At 45.8% G+C, this 25,030-nt stretch overlaps 1 protein-coding gene across 2 annotated transcripts; it reads left to right on the forward strand.

Moving 5' to 3' along the window:
* The first annotated feature begins 2,271 nt into the window (after positions 1 to 2,271).
* NSFL1C (NSFL1 cofactor) lies at positions 2,272 to 23,193 on the forward strand. Of its 2 annotated transcripts, XM_069546853.1 has the most exons (9): positions 2,272 to 2,549; positions 5,160 to 5,257; positions 11,659 to 11,733; positions 14,184 to 14,349; positions 14,952 to 15,044; positions 16,263 to 16,372; positions 16,751 to 16,888; positions 21,519 to 21,683; positions 22,795 to 23,193. In XM_069546853.1, the coding sequence occupies exons 1-9, from the start codon at positions 2,445 to 2,447 to the stop codon at positions 22,955 to 22,957; spliced, it is 1,113 nt and encodes a 370-aa protein (XP_069402954.1). In that variant the 5' UTR covers positions 2,272 to 2,444; the 3' UTR covers positions 22,958 to 23,193. The 2 variants fall into 2 exon arrangements, with proteins under 2 accessions (XP_069402954.1, XP_069402956.1); XM_069546855.1 differs by lacking the exons at positions 2,272 to 2,549; positions 5,160 to 5,257 and adding an exon at positions 7,595 to 10,663.
* Positions 23,194 to 25,030: the final 1,837 nt, after the last annotated feature.

Consider the following 25,030-nt stretch of genomic DNA (forward strand, 5'->3'; position numbering starts at 1 on the left):
GCAAATACCTGTCTGGCACCTTCTAGGAACAGCAAGAAAGGCAGTGTGCCCAGAGCAGAGGAAGCTGCTGAGAAACCTAGGAGATGAGATGGAGAGCTAGCTGGTGCACCTCACAGGGGCCTTCCAGGCCCTCAGACATTTTTTTATTTTTTAACACAGATTGAGATGAAGAGTCAAGGAAGGGTTGGGAGAGAGTGCCTTGTTCAAGGCTCTCACAACGTGAACAGCAAGAGTGATATTCGCTCAGTCTTGTCCGACTCTTTGTGACCCCATGGACTGTAGGCCGCCAGGCTCCTCTGTCCATGGAATTCTCCAGGCAAGAATACTGGAGTGGGTAGCCATTCCCTCCACCAGAGCAAGAAGGCAGGGACTTTGTCTTGCTCCCTGCTAATGCCCAGCCCTGTAAGAGCACGAAGAGGGGGCAAGAATACACAGAAGAACTATACAAAAAAGATCTTCATGACCCAGATAACCACAATGGTGTGATCACTCACCTAGAGCCAGACATCCTGGAATGCGAAGTCAAGTGGGCCTTAGGAAGCATCACTACAAACAAAGCTAGTGGAGGCGATGGAATTCCAGTTGAGCTATTTCAAATCCTAAAAGACGATGCTGTGAAAGAGCTGCACTCAATATGCCAGCAAATTTGGAAAACTCAGCAGTGGCCACAGGACTGGAAAAGGTCAGTTTTCATTCCAATCCCAAAGAAAGGCAATGCCAAAGAATGCTCAAACTACCGCACAATCACACTCACCTCACACACTAGAAAAGTAATGCTCAAAACTGGCTTGGAGAATTTTCCAAGCCAGGCTTCAAGAATACATGGACTGTGAACTTCCAGATGTTCAAGCTGGATTTAGAAAAGGCAGAGGAATCAGAGATCAAATTGCCAACATCCACTGGATCATCAAAAAAGCAAGAAAGTTCCAGAAAAACATCTATTTCTGCTTTATTGACTATGCCAAAGCCTTTGACTGTGTGAATCACAACAAACTGTGGAAATTTCTTAAAGAAATGGGAATACCAGACCACCTGACCTGCCTCCTGAGAAATCTGTATGCAGGTCGAGAAGCAACAGTTAGAACTGGACATAGAATAACAGACTGGTTCCAAATCAGGAAAGGAGTACGTCAAGGCTGTATATTGTCACCCTGCTTATTTAACTTCTATGCAGAGTACATCATGTGAAATGCTGGGCTGGAGGAAGCACAAGCTGGAATCAAGATGGCCAGGAGAAATATCAATAACCTCAGATATGCAGATGACACCACCTTTTTGGCAGAAAGTGAAGAACTAAAGAGCCTCTTGATGAAAGTGAAAGAGGGAGAGTGAAAAAGTTGACTTAAAGCTCAACATTCAGAAAACGAAGATCATGGCATCTGGTCCCATCACTTCATGGAAAATAGATGAGGAAACAATGGAAACAGTGACAGACTTTATTCTTTGGGGCTCCAAAATCACTGCAGATGGTGAGTGCAGCCATGAAATTAAAAGACGCTTACTCCTTGGAAGAAAAGCTATGACCAACCTAGACAACTTATTAAAAAGCAGACACATTACTGTACCAACAAAGGTCCTTCTAGTCAAAGCTATGGTTTTTCCAGTAGTTATTCATGGATGTGAGAGTTGAACTATAAAAAAGCTGAGCGCTGAAAAATTGATGCTTTTGAACTGTGGTGTTGGAGAAGATTCTTGAGTACCTTGGACTGCAAGGAGAACAAACTAGTCAATCCTAAAGGAAATCAGTCCTGAATACTCATTGGAAGGACTGATGCTGAAGGTGAAATTCCAATCCTTTGGCCACCTGAGGTGAAGAATCCACTCATTGGAAAAGATTGAAGGCAGGAGGAGGCGAGGACGACAGAGGATGGGATGGTTGGATGGCATCACCATCCGGCATCACCATCCAACCATCCCATCGGTGATGGGATGGACATGAGCTTGAGTAGGATCCGGGAGTTGGTGATGGTCAGGGAAGCCTGGCGGGCTGCAGGTCCCTGGGGTCACAAAGAGTCGGACACGACTGAGCGACTGAACTGAACTGAACTGAAAGAGCACCAGGCCCTTGGTTCCATTCAGTTGAACAAGTGAATGAACGAAAGAATAAACTAATGAAATGAGGAAACGACTCAATGAATAATGTGAAACTGAATCCTCTGGGGATCTTTCATTCCACAGGTACACAGTGGAGGACCCGCCCCGCCTCTCATCCTCCCTGCCCTCCCTTCCCCGCCGTTAGACTGAGGGTCCGGGCTGCGGCCGCCAGAGGGCGCAGAGAGGCGGCGTTTCCCGCACGGAAGGTTTTGCGTTAGGCACTGTATGGGGCGGGGCCTGCGGGCAGGCTCCACTCGGCTGGACCTGGTCAAGCGGAGGGCGGAACGCCGCGGCGGGGCTGAGGCTGTGCAGTGATACCCGGGGCAGTTTGGGCGGCGCACCGGGCGAAGATGGCGGCGGAGCGGCAGGACGCTCTGAGGGAGTTCGTGGCGGTGACTGGCGCCGAGGAGGATCGGGCCCGCTTCTTCCTGGAGTCGGCCGGCTGGGACCTGCAGGTAGCGCCGGGAGGGGGGCCGCGTCGGGCAGGTAGGATACTATGGGGAGCAGACACCTGGTGCCTCAAGCCTTCGGCGGCCGAAGCGCACAGTCATCCCGCCGGGCTGCGGCCCGACCCAGGCCTCAGCGTCCTGGGGCCGCTTGCCACGCGTCGCCAGCTCGTCCTGGGCGAGGGGAAACGCAGGCCAGCCCAGGCCCGGACTGACCTGGTCTGTCGGGCCTCGTTTTCCCTTTCTGCCTGGCTCTCGGGTAGGCGAGCCTTTGGGCACTGCCGCAGCCCGCGTGGAGACGGGGACCCTGGGGGCGTGGCTGCCGCGCCAAGTCTCAGCTGCAGCCCGGGCCGGACTGACCAGCTCCCGAGTGGAGCGGGGCGGCGGGGGCACGAGGTGCTCGTTCATTTCGATTTCCGCAGCCCCAGTCACACGCCCCCTCTGTACCTACATGCTGTGAGAAACTGGGTTGTGACGCAAAGTTGGATCCTATTCATCTTTATTGAGTAACTTCTCTGTAAAATGGGAGTCTTCTTGGAGCTTATCGTGTAATTCACTGGCAGGTATTAGCCATACATAAAATACTTACTGATTGAGAAGATTAAGATAAACTACACCAGGCAGGGATTTTGGTAAACTGTTGAATCCTCTGTGTCTAGAACAACACCTGACATGTAATAGGCACTCACTCAGTGATTAATTGTAGAAAGAATTGCATACATGTTTTTGGCCAACCTACATCTTCGATGGATGATGATGATTAATATTTATTGAGTGCCTACCATGAGTTTTATGTATCTTAAGTTATTTGCAGTTCATGGGGTTGCAAAGAGTTGGACACGACTGAGCGACTGAACTGAACTGAACTGAACCATGAGCTTTATGTATCTTAAATTATTTAAGCATTGCACTTTGAAGCTGAGGTTTAGGGAAGTTAAGTAATTTGCTGAAAGCCTCACTAGCTACCAGGTGGAAGAAATGGCATTAGAACTCAGTTCTGTCTGATACCAGAGCCCAAGCTCTATTAAGCTCTGCCACCACGTGCCCTGGCACTTTACATACATGATTTGGTTTATCCTCGCCACACTGTGAAGTGAAGAAAACGTCTTCATTTGAGGAAATTGATGAATTGGAAGCTGAGAAGGCAAGTGATAGGCCCAAAGTCACACACCCAGGGATTAGGATGTGAACTGGGTCTGCTGACTTCACCATTTACATGCTTCACGAAAGCATAAAGTTAGGTAAAGCATCACAACTGCATAGACATACGGTGTAAAGCCCCTGTGCTGGGTGAAAATGCAAAGTGCAGCTTCTACTTGAAAGACCTAGAAGCTCCCAGTGTTACAGTTGGCAGGTCATCAGTCTCCGTCTCCTCATGCTGCTAGTGTGGGAGCACGCTCACGTATGTGACGTGACTTGCCCACGACTTGGACATAGACCCCTCTTGATACCAGTTCAGTGCATGTCACGTAGCACAGTGCATCCTGGCTGGCTTGCTGAAGTGTGTCCTGTAAAAGGCACGCTGCTTCCTACAGGCTGGTTGTGTCCCACCGCAGCTCCCTGTCTCCTGCAGTGTGGTGACCTTGAGGACAGGAGCCTTGTCTTGTCATCTCTGTAGACCTCATTGTGCTCTTACTTCATTGTGCAGCGTGTCAGTCGATAAGTTCTGTCTGACTCTGCGATCCCATGGACTGCAGCCGATAGCCCGCCAGGCTCCTCAGTCCATGAGATTCTCCAGGCAAGAATACTGGCGTGGATAGCCATTCCGTTCTCCAAGGGATCTTCCCTACCCAGGGATTGAACCCGGGTCTCCTGCAATGCAGGCAGATTCTTTATTGTCTGATCCACCAGGGAAGCAGTGATTAATAAATACCTATGCATTGAGTCCATGCATGAAACATCCAGTCACAAATGGCTAAAAGAGGTCCATATTCTTTCTGTATGTATAGAGCTAAGACATGACTGTGCATAAATGTTAATGGATCCTCTCATCCATTTTGCACAGTTGGTGAGATGGGTGTCCCCGTTGCACAGACTATGAAACAGCCTCAGAGAAAAAGTAAGAGTAGTCATCTGTAGTGACCTCACAGTTTCCAACTCCTGGCTGTCACCTGAGAGCAGAGAGCAAGGGCCTGAGTGCCTGGGATCAGTCCTGGCTCCACTCTACCAACTGTGTAACCTCAGACAGTTTTCTTCCCACCACTTCTCTGTCAGCTACAAGATGAGATGACCATAGCACTAACTCCATAGGGTTCTGTAAGGATTAAATAAGTTAGCACAGATAGAGTTGCACGCAGAACAACGCAGCACATAAATAGTGTTCAGTAAATGTACACTGCTTCTACTAGATCACATTTCCTCATAAAGTGACATTGAGCAGTGTCTCCATCCCAGCTTTCCTTTTTGCCTTCTTTTTCCTTTAGTAGGTGGAATTTGTTTCAGGTGATATGAAAACAGTTGGGCCACTAATCTTTTGGTTTTATTTTCTATGGCTCACCAGATACAGACTGCCTTATAAGCGTGGGCCTTATTTTTGTGTCTTTGCTCCTTTGTGTTCAAAGGGAATATGTTAGAAGAAGGCCTGTTTAAGGATCCCATGTTACTGCCTGTCTGTTTCAGATCGCCCTAGCAAGCTTTTATGAGGATGGAGGGGACGAAGACATTGTGACCATTTCGCAGGCAACCCCCAGTTCAGTATCCAGAGGCACAGCCCCCAGGTAAGGGCCAACTTCAGTTACTGCTACATTGGTGTGCTTCCAGCAGTGGTGGACTTTCCTGATTTGACAGAGGGTTCAGGCCTGGGGACCTGGACTAGTGGGTTTGAGGGAGAAAGACTGACTGGTGGGTAGTAGTTTCTTGCAAGATATTCCTTTGGTGTGGAGGTATGGGATTCTTAACTGAGTGTGCTTTATGATCCAGTCCTGGAGGAAACCACAGAACCAACTATTCAAATGTTTGGGGGGAGGTCTCTTATTTATGAAATGTGAGGAGTGGCTTCTCCATCTCTGAAAGTTTTTAAGTTGAAGCTGAAGTGCTTCCTTTCAGGGAGGCTGTAGACGTAAAAGATTAGGCCAGATGACTTTAAAAAGGCTCTTTAAATATTTCAGGATGCCTATTACCCTATTAAAAAGACTTAGAAAAACTAAACCTGTTAACCCGCTCTTTCCCAAATTGATTAGGGAGACCTTGTCTTATTTTGTGAAGCAGTGTTAACCTTTGTGATCTCATTTGCATCCCCTGTCCTGGCCGCCCTGACTCCAAGATCCTTAGAGCAGATCACTACTGTGATCTGCACATTGCAGTAATTATTGCAGGACTTCATGAGACAGGCTGGGCCTCTTCCTTTAAAGGTGTGTGAACCACATCTCCTTTCTCTGCTGAAGCCTTTTCTACTCTGGTGTATGTCCTCAATTAGTTTGAGTTTGCGTTCAACTCCAGAACACATATATAGGGTTTCTTTGCTGGTGTGAAGTGATAAATTGTGTTTCTCTCTGAGGACATCTGAGATTTAAATTAGATTTCCCCTCTTTTAAGAAGGAACACTAATCCCAGCTGTCATTGTTTCCTTCACTTCTCTATTTCCAGAGGAGAGACATAGGCAGGACATCTTTCACTTGTTCATAGATGCTAACCTGTGAGGTGTCATTGATGACACAGCAGGATGTTACTGTCTGGGACCTGGTTGGTAGGGTAAGGGCTCATCTGCAGCTGCTCATAGAGACAGCTGATTTCCTGCAGTGTCTTTCACAGGCACACCAGATTACTGTTGGGTGTTGGCACAGAAATAGAGAGGAGGAGAAATGGAAACCTAGCTTGTGATGTCAGTCACATGTTCATACCTGTCTTCTCTGGTAGACCCAAAGTCTAATCCAAACAGTGGTTTATTAGAGCCTGGGCTTGAAGCCTAACTGCCCACCTTCATACTAGAGCCTAGGCTAGGAGCCTGACCGTCCACCTTTATGTTAAAGCCTAGGCTGGGAGCCTGATCACCCACCTTCATGTTAGAGCCTGGGCTTGGAGCCTCACCACCCACATTCATGTTAGAGCCTAGGCCGGAAGCCTGACCGCCCACCTTCAAAATCCCAGCTCACTGGAGAGCTTTGTGACCCTGAGCAGGTTACTCAACATCGCCAGTCCTTCAGTTTCATTACTTGTCAAATGGGAAGGATAGTAGTGCCTATTCACATGGGCAAATAAATGAGTTAATACAACTTGGAACATGTTAACGGCTATTACTGTCATTTTAGTATTACCATTATTAGCATCCATTCTCACCTTCCCCATTCTTTTATTTGTTCCCTGTCTCATTCCACAAGTTCATATGTTAAGAAGAGTTAAAGAACCAAGGAAATAGAGTTTATTATTAAGACCAAGAGAAGTAAAAGACTTGCACACACATGCAGTTCTAAAGGTCTTACTTTGCTTTAGTTAAGCCTCAGACTTGGTACTGGGCTTAGGTGAAACTAAGGAAAAGGGAGAGGGAACGCACCATGTGTTACATCATTGTCCTTGTGCAGATGGTAAATGCTAATTGCATTCTCAGGAGAAGGCAGGCATGTGTTAGCACCCAAGAGGAACTCTGTATGGGGCCTGCCTTTCCCCCTTGACCTGACTGTTGCAGGACACTTAGCCTGCTGCTGAGCTCTCCCCGCCCGCGACTGTCATCTTTTACTCTTTCACGTTGTCACTGCCTCCGTGCACAGCACTCAGTTAGTAAGCTCCTAACATGGAGGCTAACCCCCTAGGAGGGATCTATGAAATGGATGTCAGAAGGTCCATAAATTACCTGAAATTGTACATAATAACTTGTATATATGTTGAACCTTTTCAGGCAAAAATATTCCTAGCTTTTTATCAGATACTCAGAGGGCTATGGGACATAAAAAGGTTAACCGTAGCTACAGGAGAAAGTCTGAACTCCTCAATAATAACAGTTATCATTTATTGAGCACTTACCAGCTGCCAGGCACTGGGTTAAGCTTTTACATCTACATCTTTTTAATGCTTTACTACAACCCTGTGAGGTGGCTACTGTTATTTTTCCCATTTCACAGATGAAAACACTGAAGCTGGGCTTCTTCCCAAGATCACACAGCTAGTCAAACAAGGATTTAAAAGCAGATGTTTCTGCTTCCAGCATTCAGCTCTCAGCCAGAATGATGTACTGCCTCTGCCTGTGGACATTCAGCATCCTCAGGAGTTTGCAGTGAACCTGCCATCCTCATCTTATCCCCCTTTTCCTCCTTTCTTAAATCTTTATTTCAACCAGCTGATTTGTTTGGTGTCTCAGTTCTGCCTTAGGTTTTGTTTCTTCTGCTTTTGTTTGAGCCTCTCATCTGACTCGACATGCCTAGTCTCTTGCTTCCTTTCCACCTGTGCAAATCCTTGGTGTCCTTTCATGTTTAGCTCCCTCCCCACCTTCTCTACTAAGTATGTAATCCCCAAACCCAGAGGCAGCACAAACTCCATTCACAACCCATATCTGCATGCTACTCAATGACATCTCTCCTGTGTTTTGAATTCTTCTGAGGATTACCAGAATATTTTCTCCCTGAGTAAATTGTAAGTTCCTAGAGGTGGAAGGGCTAGTATTTCAGAAGCACCCACCATCTGTTTGGCCCTGCCAGATACTCTTTCATACATTATCTTCTTTTACACCTCAGTAACCACTGTGGAAGTAGGCAGGGTGCTCACCATTTCACGGGTCTGGATGCTGAGTCTTAGTATGAGTAACACATTTGCCCTTACAGCAAATTCAAACCCAAACTCGTCTAAATCCAAAACTTCTGCTTCTGCTAACTACCTTCTTGTCCAGTATCTCCCACCCCTGTACCGAGCACAGGGTTGAGTAAGAGGAATGCTGTTATTTCTTCCTTTTTTTTCTTCTTTCATTCAATAAAACTGTACTTTCTTAAAATGCTAGGGACCACCGTTGTCTGATTCTCTAAAACTATAGTGTCTGATATGGTAGTCTCTAGCCTCAGGTAGCTGTTTAAATTAATTAAAATTAAATAAAATAAACATTCAGCTATTCATGCTCAGTTACTGAATTTTAAATGCTCAATAGCCCCATGTGACTAGTGGCTTCCATATTGGACAGTACAGATACAGCATTTCTGTCACTGCAGAAAATGTTACCTGACAGAGCACCTTTGTGCTGCTTCAGGGTGCCTGGAAGATAGAGTTCTGATCCTGAAAAGTTGAAATTTCTGAGACATTTTGCCAATTTGTGGAAGATACAAGACCCAGTATCCTTAAATTGGTGATGTCCCTAGGACATCTGTACTGTTAAGGTAACTCTCAGAACATTACTCCAGAACAGTGGTCCTCAGACTTGAGCGTGTGTCAGAATTACTTGGAGGACTCCTAAAACCAGATTACTAGATACTCCTTTTAGGGTTTCTGATTGAGGAGGTCTAGGGTAAGGGTGAAGGATTTGCATCTGTCTGAATTTCGAGGGTAAATGCTGATGCTCCTAGTTCAAGGACCAGCGGTTTGATAACTGCTGCTCAGGAGCAGCACTTGAAATGTGCCACACTGTCCACCAGCACCCCAGCTGTTCACAGCAAGCCCGCCAAGTTGGTGCTGGTTGTTCCATTTTCACATGAGAAAATGAAGACTTGGAGAATTTCAGTAAGTATGTCCAAGATCCCAGAGTTGGAAGCTAAGCTGGGATCGAGAACTTTTGGGGAAAGAGGCCTATAGCCAGAGCAAGTGGTTTGCTCAAGCTGGTGGTGGTGGTGGTGTTCAGTCACCAAGTTGTGTCAACTCTTTGTGACCCCATGGACTGCAGCACACCTCTGTCCCTCACCTTCTTCCAGAGTTTGCCCAAGTTCGTGTCCCTTGAATCAGTGATGCCATCCAGCCATCTCATTCTCTGTCACCCTCTTCTTCTACCTTCAGTCTTACCCAGCATCAGGGTCTTTTCCCTGTACACATGTGTATTTGAAGGTGTTTAACAATGGAGAGATAGAGAATTTTTATTTTTCCCATAGATGATAAGCTGAGCATCTGTAGAAAAATCCGTTGGGAAGAATAATGAGTGAAATTAGCTTTCCCAGGTGTTCAGTGATAGAGAATCCGCCTGCCAATGCAGGAGGCCTGGGTTCGATCCCTCGATTGGGAAGATGCCCTGGAGAAGGAAATGGCAACCCACTTCAGTATTCTTTTCTGGGAAATCCCATGGACAGAGAAGCCTGGCAGGCTGTAGTCCAGGGGATGACAAAAGAGTCGGACACGACTTGGTGACTAAACAACAGGCCTTTAAGGCACTAGTACAGATCTTAATCACTTGCACCCTTTTAGGCCATATTGTGTAGAGCATGAAGGAATGCCCAGGAGGTTGCTCTCAGCTCACTCAGGCAGGAATGTATTTGCTACACAATTTGCTGTTTGTCCTCCTATGTCTGGTTGGTAGAGCCTCAGAAGGTATTCTGTCCTCTGATTGTCTCCCTGAAATAAATCTTTCTTCAAGACTGAATGGGAGTAAACAACTCGTTGGCCTCACTAAATTGCTATTACCCCCTTCCCCTTGTATTAAAGAGAAACAACTTTTTTCCCCATAAGAAATAGAAAATGTTTTTATAAATTGTATGTCTCATGATTCTTGAAAAACTAAGATTGGTCCTTGAGGACAAATCTAAGCTAGGAAAAAAGTGGCAGTATAAGACAGCATCAGAGGAGGGGGTTAACCTTTCTCATAATGTGTTTAGTGGGCCCTCTCCACTGCACCCTGTACTCGACGAACCTACAGCAGAAGCAGACAGGGGCCTCTTCACGCACATATTTGTGTCATTTCTGTTGCTTGATTTGTCCTTTAATGTGTTGCTGTCTCTGGTTTCTGTGTGTGCCTGTACTGCTTTCCTATAATGCCCTGCTGGTCCCCTTTCCCCACCATCACCACCGTCCATCATCCAGGTGACTGATGGGCCTCTCGTTCATCAGCCCTAGGTCCAAATGCCGCATTTCTCTGCAAAGCTTTTCTTGATACCACCCCCAGCCCCACCTAGAACAGAAGACTGCTCTCACGTCCCATGTGCTTTCCTTTGTCACAGCCCCTATTGCACAGTATTTAATGGATGGTTTCCAGGCCAGAGTGCCACTAACCTGTCAGCAACTAAAGGGTAAGAACTGTGCCTGATAATTTTATAGACCTAGCATCCAGTTCAGTGCCTGACACACAGGCATCCCCCCAATATTTAAAAATTATATGATGAAAATCACTATCCGGTAGTATGTTTTTAAAGTAGTACAGTCCCTATCCGGTTCCTTCCTCTCCCCTAGGAGAGCTTAAATTGGATTCCACTTTACTTCTTGATATACTTCCTATTTATTCTTAGTTCTGGGTGACCTTGAATAAATAAATATCACATTGTTTAGCGTATAAACATGAGAGATAACCCTCTTCCACCTAGATCCTCTTCCTGCCCCACCGAAAAACCTAAACCTCAGTGTCTGCAACTTTTGGCAGTTGATGATGGGGGTTACCTTTTTTTAACTCCCCATGAAAATCACTGCAGATGGTGACTGCAGCCATGAAATTAAAAGACGCTTACTCCTTGGAAGAAAAGTTATGAGCAACCTAGATAGCATATTCAAAAGCAGAGACATTACTTTGCCGACTAAGGTCCGTCTAGTCAAGGCTATGGTTTTTCCAGTAGTCATGTATGGATGTGAGAGTTGGACTGTGAAGAAAGCTGAGCGCCAAAGAATTGATGCTTTTGAACTGTGGTGTTGGAGAAGACTCTTGAGAGTCCCTTGGACTGCAAGGAGATCCAACCAGTCTATTCTGAAGGAGATCAGCCCTGGCATTTCTTTGGAAGGAATGATGCTAAAGCTGAAACTCCAGTACTTTGGCCACCTCATGCGAAGACTTGACTCATTGGAAAAGACTGATGCTGGGAGGGATTGGGGGCAGGAGGAGAAGGGGACGACAGAGGATGAGATGGCTGGATGGCATCACTGACTCGATGGACGTGAGTCTGAGTGAACTCCGGGAGTTGGTGATGGACCGGGAGGCCTGGCGTGCTGCGATTCATGGGGTCGCAAAGAGTTGGACATGACTGAGTAACTGAACTGAACTGAACCGAGATCAATTTGCTCCTTTCTGTGTCTCCAGTGATAATAGGGTGACATCCTTCAGAGACCTCATTCATGACCAAGATGAAGACGAGGAGGAAGAGGAGGGTCAGAGGTGAGTCTTTGTTGGGGGCACAGTCCACATGAAATTCTATGATAATTACCTGGAAGGGCTTAGAAGGATAAACCTGCTCTATTATCATTAACCATTAGTTGTGGGCTAGTCATACACATACTAGGAACAGTTTTCTACTCCCTGTAGCTTAGAAGTGATCCCTGTCTTCTTACCATTTTTTAATTTGAGGTTTGTTTTTTGTTGTTGTTTTTAATTTTTAAAATAATATGTATTTATTGAAGAATATTAGGGAAAAGGAAATAAATCTATAACGAAAAAAGCCATTCATAGTATCACAACCCGGAGGTAGCCAGGTATCAATACTTTTCAATACTTTTGGTGTATTTCCTTCCAGTTTTTCCTTAATTGAAAAAGTAATATAGTACATAATAAACAGGAAAATGGGCTTACAAATGTATATTCCCCTGTTATACAGAGTACTGTTTTTTGTTGGCTTGCTTTTAACCTTTAGGAATGTTATAATAAAACTGGTGTCCATTTTGGAAAATACAGCATAATGAAAAAAATATAACACTCACCCACCCTTTGGTTACTACAGTTAATATTTTGGCATATTTCTACTAAGTCTTGGTTCTGTGTATAAAGGTAGCCTGTTAATACTGTATTTTACATGATGAAGGTCAGATAAGTTTATTTCTTGCTTTTGTAGTATTAATGCTACACCTTGATATATAATGCTGCATATTTCTTTATGTCATTAAAATTCTTGATAAGTGTTTTCATTGACTATAATAATAGTCCATGATATGGAATGTTTGATGTTTAGATCATTTTCAGTTTTTTTAACACTGTAGATATCAATGCTGTGAACATCTCTGTGTATCAGGTTATATTAGTTTCTGGAAATGAAAATACCGGGTCAAGGCCATGAATATTTTTAAGGTATTTGATCATAGGTTCCTAGTTCATAAGCCAGGGCTTTGAGATCCCATAATAAGGACCTTATAGAACTTTACCTGGAATGAACAAGGATGAACTGGCTGCAGCCTCATTTTACAGGTTTTGGTTCTCCATGGAATCTGCCTGGGTCTGTCAAACATTCCTGAGGAACATTGTGTAATAACCATTATGGAAATGCAGTTACCTCATTGTGGTCAGTCTTTGGGAAGTGAGCTCAGAAATTGCATATGTTCTATTCTTTGTTTTCATCCATGTAGTGAGTTTTGCCTTACCTCAGCATTCTATTTAAATATACTCAAAGTTCAGGAATAAATGTTAATTTCAGTGTTTTAATGCCCCTTGGAAGACAGTGTCATCACATAAGTGAATGCCCAACTCTTAAATAACCTCTTCCTAGTTCTCCTGTCTGGTCACATCCTCCAGGTAGTGACCTTTTACTTCACATCCAGAGTTACCTCTTTGGTCCCTCAGCATTTCAGACCTAATGACACTGGTCCTCTTGTTCATGCCAAGGCCTAGGGTTTTGCCTCCATTCCCTGGGTAATGTCAAGACATAGAAGGCTGAGGCTAATTTTTATAGATTCTCGGTTCTCCCCACTGAGATGTGCTGTTGACTTAGCTGTGAATAGGAGTGAGAAGGAAGCAGCCAGCCAAAGCTATATGACTGCAGATTTTCAAACCCAGGTTAAAAAACTAAAGTGCTAACTTAATCTCAAGCTTTGCTTGGCCCATTACAAAGCAGATGTGGGTATCTTGGGGCTTATATTTGAGCTTCGCTGACCACCTCCAGTACCCGCTCTTATCATCCTCCTGGTGTGTGTCGCGAGAATTGCAAGGCGAAGTGAGGCTTGGGTGAGCTCTCAGTGCGGTATCAAACCACCTTACATGTGTGCATTACTCTGTGCTTGTTCTTTTGCATACATCCGCTGATTTGAACCTCACGGCCCTGACTTAAGGAACAGGTAGGTAGGGCATGTGGTTCTTCCCTTCCATTTCAAAGAAGGAAAGTGAGGTATAGCTCAATGCACTGGCTTGCCCAGATCACTCAGTGACAGAGCCAACAGTGGAACCTTATTGCTTGTACTAACCACGCCACTGCCACCATTAATCCGGAGCTGCTAGTGGTAGCTGCTTCTTACTGTGAACATAGTGATCATCTCCTGGAAAAGTGTTGGTGTTTAATTCCTAGAGCTAATATGCTGTTGTGCATGCCTGGAATGCCCTTTTCTGGTTTCTTTACCTGATAAACTCATCATCCTCAAGGTTTAGCCCAGAAAACACCCTTCTGGGAACCCTTGACTGTTCTCGATTCTGTATTCCCAGAGACCCCTTCCTTACCTTTTTTGTGGCTCACACTGCAGTATGCCTGCCTGCCTCTTTACATGTGTCTCCCCCTAGACAGTAAGTTCCATAAAAATGAGCATTGGTACCCTTTGCCTCATTGTGCCCAGCTCCTAGCCCAAAGCCTGACACATGCTCGGTTATGTTTTCTAAGCGTATTTGGTGTTAGATGTGTATTTTCTGTGCAGGTTTTATGCTGGGGGCTCAGAGAGAAGTGGACAGCAGATTGTTGGCCCTCCCAGGAAGAGAAGTCCCAACGAGCTGGTGGACGATCTCTTTAAAGGTGCCAAGGAGCATGGAGCTGTAGCTGTGGAACGAGTGACCAAGAGCCCTGGAGAGACCAGTAAACCAAGAGTGAGCATAGGGGGTTGATGTCTATGCCCATAGAACTGAGGTTCCAGAGCAGGGGGAAGGAGGCCTTCATCACCCAATAGTTAGTGACTGAATTTGTTTTTGTTTTCCATTTGCTCACTTCCTCTTGTGCAGAAGAGCAGTGTAATTTCTCTTACCTTTTAACATGAAATCAAGATTTGGGGTAAAGTTTTCAAACCTGTGGTCTAAATCAGGTTCTGCCAATTGTTTTGTTTGGCCTGATCAACTTGATTTAATGTCTTGCTTTATTTTTTTAAATTAAATCAGTAGCCATCTGTTTTACATAAAATCTGAATTTCTGCTTTCTTTGTGAAAATCAAAAAAGTATCTGGTGTTATCCTGCACTGAGATTCCAGCATGGTCGTGATTAACTAGATCTTAGTAGCAGCCATTCCCTTTAGCCAAGAAGCACTCTCTCTAGCCAAACCTTCCCAGTTTTTACCCCAATCCTGACCCTGTAGCTCTGAGTTTGCTACTCAGAGAAGGCACACTTCCTAGTTAATAATCTTGAAATAACATTTTGTCTGAATAACCTTATCACTGTTGACCCACTACTTAGGTGTTTGTGAACTTGTCTTTTATAGCCATTTGCAGGCGGTGGCTACCGCCTTGGAGCGGCACCAGAGGAAGAGTCTGCCTACGTGGCAGGAGAAAGGAGGCGGCATTCTGGCCAAGATGTGAGTGTGCATCCATCTTCTTTTTCGTTTTGTTTTGCATCCATCTTCTGTAGGGAAGCTCGTGGACTGTTTAATCACTTTGGGGGAGAAGTTAATCCCATGAATCAGCAGCCTCTGAAAGGGAAGAGGCAGCACATTTGCTGTGTCATCCATGAATGAAAAGGCTTACCTGAGAATCACAGACAGCTCTCATCTGGCTGGATGGTGGCAGGGGGAGCTGGATAAGTTGAGGTGGGCAGAGTGGATGGACAAATAAAGGAGTTTTCTGAGCGTTCCATGAGTCTCAGGCAGAGGGATAGTGATTCCAGGGTTCTCTGGTGGTGTGGACAAGGCTAAAGATCTTGGTCTTTAGACCCCCACCAGGGAGGCTTGAAACATACTTTTAAAACTTCTTCTTATTGTTATTCAGTCCTTTTTCCCCTGTGCATAGGAGGTCCCCCCTTCTCTACTAAGTGTAATAATGCTGTGAGTCAATTTTGAAGTTTATGCCATGAACATTTTTATTTTATTGATTTACAGTGTTGTGTTAATTTCTTCTGAACAGCAAAGTGACTCAGCTATATATATTCTTTTTCAGTGCCATAATTGTTTTCATAAGACCTTGTGAACATTAGTCTCCATAATGCTTTTGTTTTTAATCATTTTGGGTTTTTTCCAAAACAAAGTCAAGCAAGAAGGAAATAAAAATTCTATCTACCAGCTGCTAATATGAGGCAGCAGCTGCTAATATGTTGTTCTTTAGCCCTCTAGACCCTTTTCTGTCGCTATGTACAGGGAGTTAACAAATTTTGTAGATATCATTTTTAATGACTGTAAAATAGTCCGTGTAAAATTTGCCATGCTAATGTAGTTGAGCACGAGCTGTGTGCCAAGCACGCTGGCAACCCTACAGATAAGGAAGCTACAGCTTCAATCAATTGAGTCATGTGCTCAGTGCCACTTAGTGAGTGAGTGGCAAGATCAAGACGCAGATCCTGGTCTGATTAAATCAAAGCCTATTCTCTTAACTCGTGCCATATCACCTTCTTATTTTACGTTAATACTTATTTCATTGGTTGTTGATTGTTCTCCTTGTGCATGAGTATATATGTTTGTCTGTCTGTGTGTTTTAGTAATGACACAGTAAAATAGTAAAAAACTCACTAATTTGCAGGTTCACACTGGTGTGCTTGCCAGGTTCCTGACAATGTATGGACTGCTTACCTCCTGTTGTCATAGGTTCATGTAGTGTTGAAGCTCTGGAAGACTGGATTCAGCCTGGACAATGGTGAACTCAGAAGCTACCAAGACCCATCCAATGCCCAGTTTCTGGAGTCTATTCGCAGAGGGTGAGCAGAAAAACGCTTCTTCAGGTTCCATATCAGTGAGTGAGATGGCAGATGGGAAAGAAGAAACCAATTCAAATGTTTATTATTTAATAAATTTAAATTTTTAAGTAGATTTAGCACAATTGAGAAACAGATTCACAGATTTGCTTCTAAAACCCTGTGTATCTACTTTTCCGCTTCGGGCCTAGGTCAGAGCCAAGTCACCAGATATGACTCTAGGCAGGCATGAGAGAAGGGGGCGGCAGACAGCCGCTAGAGCAGTCAGCTCCCCATGGAGGCCCATCAGTTGGAGATGAGAAGTTTCTCCTCCTTTTGTACCCATCACTGTCATTCCCATCCTGCTCTTTGTGGGCCCTAGCACTGCCTTTTCTCCCACAGAGAGGTGCCAGCAGAGCTGCGGAGGTTAGCTCACGGTGGGCAGGTGAACTTGGACATGGAGGACCATCGGGATGAGGACTTCGTGAAGCCCAAGGGAGCCTTCAAAGCCTTCACTGGCGAGGGTCAGAAACTGGGCAGGTAAGGAGCAGCACGGGTGGGGTGGAACTGTGTGGGTCACTCCTTTGGGGCCCAGCAGACCCTGTGCACAGCTCACTTGATGCAGCTCTTTACTGTTTATTACAAAGTACTTCAGATTTTATCTTTATGGGAGGAAAAGTATGAGAACATAGGCTTTGGCGTTAACAAACCTAAGTCTAAATCTCTTCTTTGCTTTCTAGCCATATAACCTTAGACTGTATAGCCTCAGTTTTCTCAGCTTAAAGGGGCTAGTAAGGGTCCTTATCTCCTGACTATTGTTGGGAGGAGCACGTAGAGCATTGTCCCACAGTGATCAGTGAAGGTAACACGTCGCTGCTTGGACTCGATCATCTAGGATGCTCAGGGCAGAGAGCACCTCCTCAATGGCTCTAAGGCTGAAGCAGACACACGTATTCAGGTCACTTGAGGTGAGGATTCAGAGGGGTTAAGGAATCCTGCCAGCCTGCAGCAGCATCGTTCAGGATCCAGGGAAGCTCAAGGACATTGTTGCCCCTGTGCAGGCTGCAGCTCCAGTGTTAGGGGAGCTCTTATTTTTGTTTCTCTGCTAAACACTTCCTGACACTTACTTTGTCATTCCCTGTGACTCTTTTGCCTTGTGTCCTCTGCCATTATCTCTGTCTTGCATTCAAACCCCTCATATTAACAGGATCTGATTGATTGATAGTTCCTGTTACCTCTGATCAGCAGAGCTCTCATACCAGATCGTTGACGAACCCACAGACAGGCAGCCTTTTCTCAGGGACCCACTCAGCTTTGGCTGTGCATGGGGTCACTTGGTCAGTATTCTTCTGAGGGATCCGTGCACACAAGAGGCTTTCAGCGTGGTGACACACAGTACAGCCCATCCTTTCCAGAGGGAAAGCTGAGGCTCCTGGACTCTAAGGGCTACCTTTAAGTGCTCCCTGCGGTACCACCAGGACTAGAGCCTGGTCTTCTGATTGGCACTCCTTCCCACACTTCTGCACAGCATGACCCTATTTCTGATCTAGCTCTGGCAGCTTTTGAACTCGGTGCTGCCCTTGCTCACCTCACCATCATGTTCAGGAATCAGAGTGTGGTCTGCCAACAGCTGTGCTCTTTGCGATTCTGACTGGCCCTCTCCTCAAATCCTCTGCCTCCCTGCTGGCCATTCGTGCCTCGTCAGGAGCAAGGGTCATAGCTCTATTAGAGAGAAGACTGCGGTTTACCAGGACCAAAATACTGAAGTCACCTTGCTCTCACCGCTTCATCTCCCACATTGGGGGCTGTGGGTTAGTCTGGGACAGCTGTTCTCAGAGTGATCCATCTGTGACTTCCCTGTCAGTTGTGGTAGGCTTTGTGGAGCACCACTTAAATTTTTTTCCCATACATTATTGAAAATAAAGTGTGTTTATTTTTTAAAATAGAAAATACAGATAAAGAGTAAAAGCTATTCTTAAACCTAACAGCCAGATATATCCAGTTAGTATCTGACAGTGTGTGTGTACAAACAAATGTTCTATGCTCTTCTGTTTTGCCTAGTCAGTGTAGTCTGGCTATTGTTCCAGATCAGTAAATGCATTTCTACAATAGTTTTTTTAATGCTAACATAATTTTCTATCCTCTGTATGTGCCATAACTTAACTGGTGCCTGCTATTAAGTACTTATGTGATTATCAGTATTATGAACATTACAGTGGTTATCTAATAAAATCTTTATATACCCCTGATGTTGTATTGGAAGTAGTACAACAGGTAGCTCAAAAGATCTTCACATTGCCCTCCAAAACATGGTACCCTTCTTTCACCCACCAGTAGTTTTAAGGAAGGACTCAGAACACCTTGCAGTTTGGGTTTGTCTGGCTTCATGATATTAACCGAAAATGCTTCTGCTTTTGGAATGTCTTAACTGTATTGTGTGTACAGGACAATACGTCTCAAAAAATTAAGATATTTTAAGTGAAGTGTTAGTCACTCAGTCGTGTCTGACTCTTTGTGACCCCATAGACTGTAGCCTGCTAGGCTCCTCCGTCCCTGGGATTTCCCAGGCAAGAATACTGGAGTGGGTAGCCACCCCCTTCTCCAGAGGATCTTCCCGATCCAGGGATGGAACCCTCGTCTCCGCGCACGTTGCAGGTGGATTCTTTACCGTCTAAGTCACGAGGGAAGCCCTGTTTTAAGATGGGACTACGTTGTTAGTGCAGATGATGAATCAACAGGGCTTGATAATCAGACATGATGCTTGTCAGCTAAATAAATGTTCATTGCCAGTTCCACTTTGATTTTCAGTTCTAGCTTTAGTTTTACCAATAAATTTTACTGTGCTTTCCATCGTTGTCTTACTAAATAAAATGATCAGGAAGCCAACTGTTTTAAGAAATTTTTCTCAAGTTTCCCTCAAAAATCGGTCAATCCTTGTTTTTTCTCCAATTACCTAGAAAAATAAAGTGAATAAGTAGATTTTTCTCAGTTCAGAAATTTAAAAAAATCTTTCAGTTGCATGAATTTAGGTTTTGTTTTAGGTTTTGCATTTGTTTGTTTGGATGGGAACTATCTGAAGATTTGAGAAGCCTGCATTTGATTTCGAGTAGCAAACACCACGAGTGCACTTGGGATGGGGTGAGGGCGTCACTGCTGCTGGGTTGAGCTCGGCTGCTCACCGTGCTTGCTGCAGTGCTCATCTTTGTAAAACAGGTGACAGGGCCTCAAGACTCAGCATTGTGGCAGCAGAGCACCTTAGTGCCCAGTTTATTCCCACTACAAAGGAAATGAGCATTCATGTGGTTCAGCTTCTCTCTCGTTCAGGCCTTTCTGGCGGGCAGCAGCTTCAATGAGTACCTGTCGTACTTGGAACTGTTATAAACAGTTGAGGGCCAGGCTACTTAGAATCTAATTAGAGAGTTGACTTAATACTTTTAAAACTATTGAACAGAACAGAGTAGATCTTAAGCATTTACAGGTGCAACATTTAACTTTCTGTGATGGGTGTAATTTATCTGTGTGTCTCATCTTTTGAGTCCTACACGTTGTGAGGTCGATACATAGAAGAAGCTTTTCTCATAGCCAATAACTGTGGCCAGCGTTCTCTTCTGATCTCCACTCTATAATTCCAGATGTTTTATGTTCACAGAAAGTAAGTTCAGTTTTTAGTTCTTCCTTGCTGACTGTGTGCTCTGGGGCAACATTTCGTGGACTGTTCCATGAAATGATCTTCAGGAAGTTAACATGAAAAAAGAACATGGTGGTCAAATAAGTTTGCCTTCACTTCACAACCTCTCAAAGTGTTAGTCTTTCAATCATGTCTGACTCTTTGTGACCCCATGAACTGTAGCCCGCCAGGCTCCTCTGCCCATGGAATTCTCCAGGCAAGAATACTGGAGTGAGTTGCAGTTCCCTTCTCCAGGGGATCTTCTTGAACCAGGGATCGAACTCAGGTCTCCTGCATTGCAGGAGGTTTCTTTATGACCTCTTAAGACCTTTAATATGTTAGTGGCCTCTGACACTATTGGTATAATATGTGACATTTCCAGAACCTTCCTGTAGATAACTCAAGGGACTCAAGTCCCAGGGAACACACTTAGGAAAGCACTTTCAGTTGGATTTGCTAAGAAGACCCTTTTTAGGTTGTAAAGCTCAGAGGAAGAAGTGAGGTGGAGGAACTGATCAAATTAGAGGCTTTGGGGGAAGGCAAGAGGATTCTCATCTAATGGCCTCTATTCTCTGCAGAGGTCTAGGCCAGGACATCTGCTAAGAGAATAAGGATAACGCCTCCACACAGTTGTGGAGAATTGGGAATTTGTGTGCATTTTGTGTTTGTCCACCTCCCTGAGCATAACACCCCTTTAATTCTCACAATAGTCCTTGTTAAAGAATCTCGTTACTACTCTTGTTGAAACTCAAAGAGCATAAATAACTAGCCCAACACCACCATAGCTAGGGGGTGAATTCAAACCCTGCTCCATCTCATTCTAAGATCTGAGCTCTCCACACTGCAGCAGGCACCATGTCCTGTTCATATTATATAATTAATCCCTGTCCCTGTAGTGCCAGGCACTTGGTTGGCTTTCCAGAAATCTGAACTGTCTCCAGATAGTTGACCAATGAGTACGAGATACCCACATGAGTGAGGCTGCGCTAGGGCAGGCAGGCCTGAGAATTCCATCAGAGGATAAGAATCTGGACTTGTCCTTGACATCCCAACAGTCACCTGCCAGGCTGTGTGACACCCACCTCAGTTGCAGACTTGGAGTACCCCCTTCCCATTCTGCCCTTAGCCTCTCACTGGGGCTAAAACTCATCCGCTTCTGTTGGGTCCTCCAGCGTCAGGTCCCAGTCTCTTCTAGCCCAGGCTTTCTTGCATACTGCTTTCTTCCCTTCAAGCTCTTGTTCAGTTGTGGACATCAGGGAAGAAGGGGGTTGGTAACTTGCCCAACTCCAGGAGTGAGGGAGCTGGCAGTAACCTGGGGGTTGAGGTGAATTCTGCTGGACCTCTAACTTCCATCAGAGCAGGGATTCTGTCTTGTCACTCCTTATGTCAGTAGCAGCAGACAGCACCAGACATAGCAAATGCTCAGTAAAAATCCTTGACAGGATTCCACTCCTGCCGGGGCTTTGTTTCTGTTCATGTCCTGATGCTATCTTCTCTCCTCAGCACTGCCCCCCAGGTATTGAATACCAGCTCTCCAGCACAGCAGGCAGAAAATGAAGCCAAAGCCAGCTCTTCCATCTCAATCGATGAGTCACAGCCTACCACAAACATCCAGATACGGCTTGCTGATGGTGGGAGGCTGGTGCAGAAGTTTAACCACAGCCACAGGTACCTTGCATTATGGGGCCTGGCTTATTCTAAGAGAGTCCCAGAAGTTCCCACAGATAAGTGAGTAGAGGGAGCAGTTCTTCCCCCTAAACACCAGCAGACTCTCCAGGCTCTCTCCAGAGGAGGCAGTGGGGTAGGAAGCTGTGCACGTCTGAAGCCTTTGGTCCCCACTCTTCCATTAAGTGTAGCCAGTGACTGCTCCCTCTCCCTCGTGTGGGTCACAGATTCCTCAGATGGATTTGTTCTGAACTGTTTGTTCATAGAAAGTTTGATGCGAAAGCCCAAGTGTAGAACAGATGAAATCTGAACTGCTGTGGTTGATGGAGCGGGGAGGGGACAAAATGCGGCATCCCACTCATCCCACTGCTCAACCTCCTGACCCCCAGGAGGCCTCTGACAACCTCTAGGCTATGAAGGTCTCTGAAATCCGGACTTGGAGAATTCTAGAATACCTGTTCTATCTCAGCTCATCTGGGCCAGATCGAAACGAACTGCCTCCGCAACTTAAAGATGGGGAAGCCAAGGCACAGAGTGATGAAGGGATTAGCAGGAGAGGACTGTTGCCAGTAAAGATATTTGGCAAAACAACTCTTTTTTTCCCCTAGAATAGCAGTGTCTAAATTTCATCAGTCATAGGCCATATAAGTCAGGACCCACGTGGGGCCCAGGGAATGGCTTGCCTTGAGTGTTAACAGGCTTCATATGAGGTTAGTGTGGAGCAAGTGTATTGAGGATCATAGAAGAGGAATCAGGCAGAGAAGCCCCTGGGAGGAGGGACCAGATGTGAACAGAGAGCACAGCACGATGAAGAACTGAAGAGGGGACGTAGGAGAATGGGGGAAGGAGGCTGGTGTGTAATTAGGCGGGACTTGGGACTACAGTCAGGAGGTTGGTGTTTATAACAAGGAAGACAGGAGCAATTCTGAAGGATTTTAGAAGAGTGACATGAGCTCATGTGTTTCCAAATGAGCATTTTGGCCACTCTGTGGAGGATGGGGTGGAGGAAGGGACCTGGGGATGTGATGTGGCCTCCCTCTAGCCTGGGGGTGAGGGGTGGGAGTGGGCAGCAGGCAGCAGAGAACACCACTCACCCGCCTCCCTACTCCACCAGGATCAGCGACATCCGACTCTTCATCGTAGACGCCCGGCCGGCCATGGCTGCCACCAGCTTTGTCCTTATGACTACCTTCCCAAACAAAGAGCTGGCTGACGAGAACCAGACGCTGAAGGAAGCCAACCTGCTCAATGCCGTCATCGTGCAGCGGTTAACATAACTGCCAGGCCCAGCCAGCAGCCTCATCTCCCCCCGTGTCTCCCATGGCCAGCTGCCCTGTGGGGACCACCCTTCCACCCACTCCTGCACACCCTGCATCCAGTGCCACGTCTCCTCCGTAGCTCTGGGTTCTTAGATCTCAGTTGGACATTTGTTTTCTCCTTAGTTGCATTTCCTGGGTTTTTGTGATGATCAATGGACTTTAAAGAAAAAAATAAAAACAACCAAAAAAAAAAATTTGAAGGAGTATCACCAGCATGTTGTACAGTACGTTTCCCACTGAGGCAGGCTTTGATTACCATGAAATCGTATTTGTCTAGGGTGTGTGGAGGAGCCTTCCTTCCATCCTCTCTGTGTAAAAATTGCCTGTGGCACATAACACCCACCCAGAAGGTGTGACCCCTGCCACCCCTATGTAGGGAGGAAAGCGGGGAGACTTAAGAGAAAAAGGCTTTGTAGCACTCATTACATAAGAACAAATTTCTTGCCTGGATAAAACTGGCAGCAACAAGAGTGCCCTGAAGTGTGAGGTCAGATTCAGAGGCACACAGTCCCTCTGCTCCTTTTACTCAAACCCTGGGAGGTGTATACTCCCCAGGCCTTGGCCAGTTGAGATTCTGACTACACCTCCTGCTTTGGCCCTTTCCTCCCTCATCATCCGGGCTGCCGTGTCATTGCTTTATTTCGTGGAGAGATCTGTCCCTCAGAGGTAGGGGAATCTTTTTACTGGGAAACAGCTTGTGCCAATTCAATGAGTTCAGAGTCAGGGTGTCTTGGCCTGAAAGAGAAACAATCAGCATATCACCGAGCTCCTGTTAATGTGTGGCAAAGCGCATGTTGAAGAGGTGGGTTCCCTATGCTTCAAGCTCCTTGTGCTGGCATTTGTAGGAGGCTCTTGCTGACTAAAGTTAGAGTGTAACAAAGATGGCTTTGGTGTGCAGGCCCGAGTTCTGACTTGCACCAACTTAGGCAGTAGTCCCAGCCAGGCCAAGACCCTCCCCATATGAAGTGTGAGTCTGGGAGAGGAGGGCCACTGGGGTCTCGGATGGAAGCATTTCCACCCCGTTAAGTGAACTCCAGAATCAACACTGACTCAGAATCTCCTGGTTTCAAATCATAATGTGGCTCAGTCTGTTTCTAAGCAGTTATCACCAGTCACTTTCTCTTTTCTGCTTCACTCCCTGCAGTGAGCCAAGAGCTAACACTGCTGGTCCTCAGTGGTGGGGAGGCCCTGGGTTTCCAATCCAGACCTATCCTGAGAAAGAGCGTTGGTACTTCTGATCCCAGAGAGGCAGCTGGGGCAGGGCTGCAGGGTGTCCTGTAGGTGGAGAGAAAGGAAACCAAATGCTGGTCTGGCGAAACTGGAAATTATTGTTGCCTTGACCATTAAAAACCAAAATGAGGACTGGAGTTTTTGTACTTTCTAATGGGTTGCTCTGAAGAAGTATGACAGCAACCACAGTAAGTACTTCAGTGCCGCACAAGAATCCCATTATGCAGTGCCAAAACCTAAAGCCCAAGCCACACGGCTGGTAAGTGGTAAGGCCTGTCTGTCTGCAAGGCCTCTCTGCTCAAACACCATACTCCATACACATGTATTCCAGCCCTGTGTACATATATTCAACCCTCCCCTCTTCAGGGTTTCAGCTTATGTTAATTAGCACATGCCAGAACAGAGCATGAAAACAAAACCTGCATCGTCTAGAAGAGTCTACAAAGGCCCCTGGGTTTCCCCCCCCCCCCCAGCCCTGGAATTGAGTGAGGCAGCTGACAGCTGTTGGCAGCCACCACAGTGCAGACCAGCTAGGTGTCTGGCCCTAGGTCAAAGGGACTGCCAACCACACAGCCGGGATCACACTAGTCCAGTTAAGGCCAGTAAGGAAGTTTTCAGCCCTAGTTGTTTGTTCCGGTGGCCCAGATGAAAAGGTTAATCCACCTGATAGACCTTCATGGGGAGATACTCAACAGCCATTGGTTCTGGGGTTTCTGAAGTCAGGGCAGTTGTTCTCAATTGAGGCATTTTGGATCATCCCCCAAATTGGCTGTTGAGTGGGGTATCCTCCTGGCATTAAAT

The sequence above is a fragment of the Ovis canadensis genome, chromosome 13 (genome assembly GCF_042477335.2).
Source record: "Ovis canadensis isolate MfBH-ARS-UI-01 breed Bighorn chromosome 13, ARS-UI_OviCan_v2, whole genome shotgun sequence".
Classification (NCBI taxonomy): Eukaryota; Metazoa; Chordata; class Mammalia; order Artiodactyla; family Bovidae; genus Ovis; species Ovis canadensis.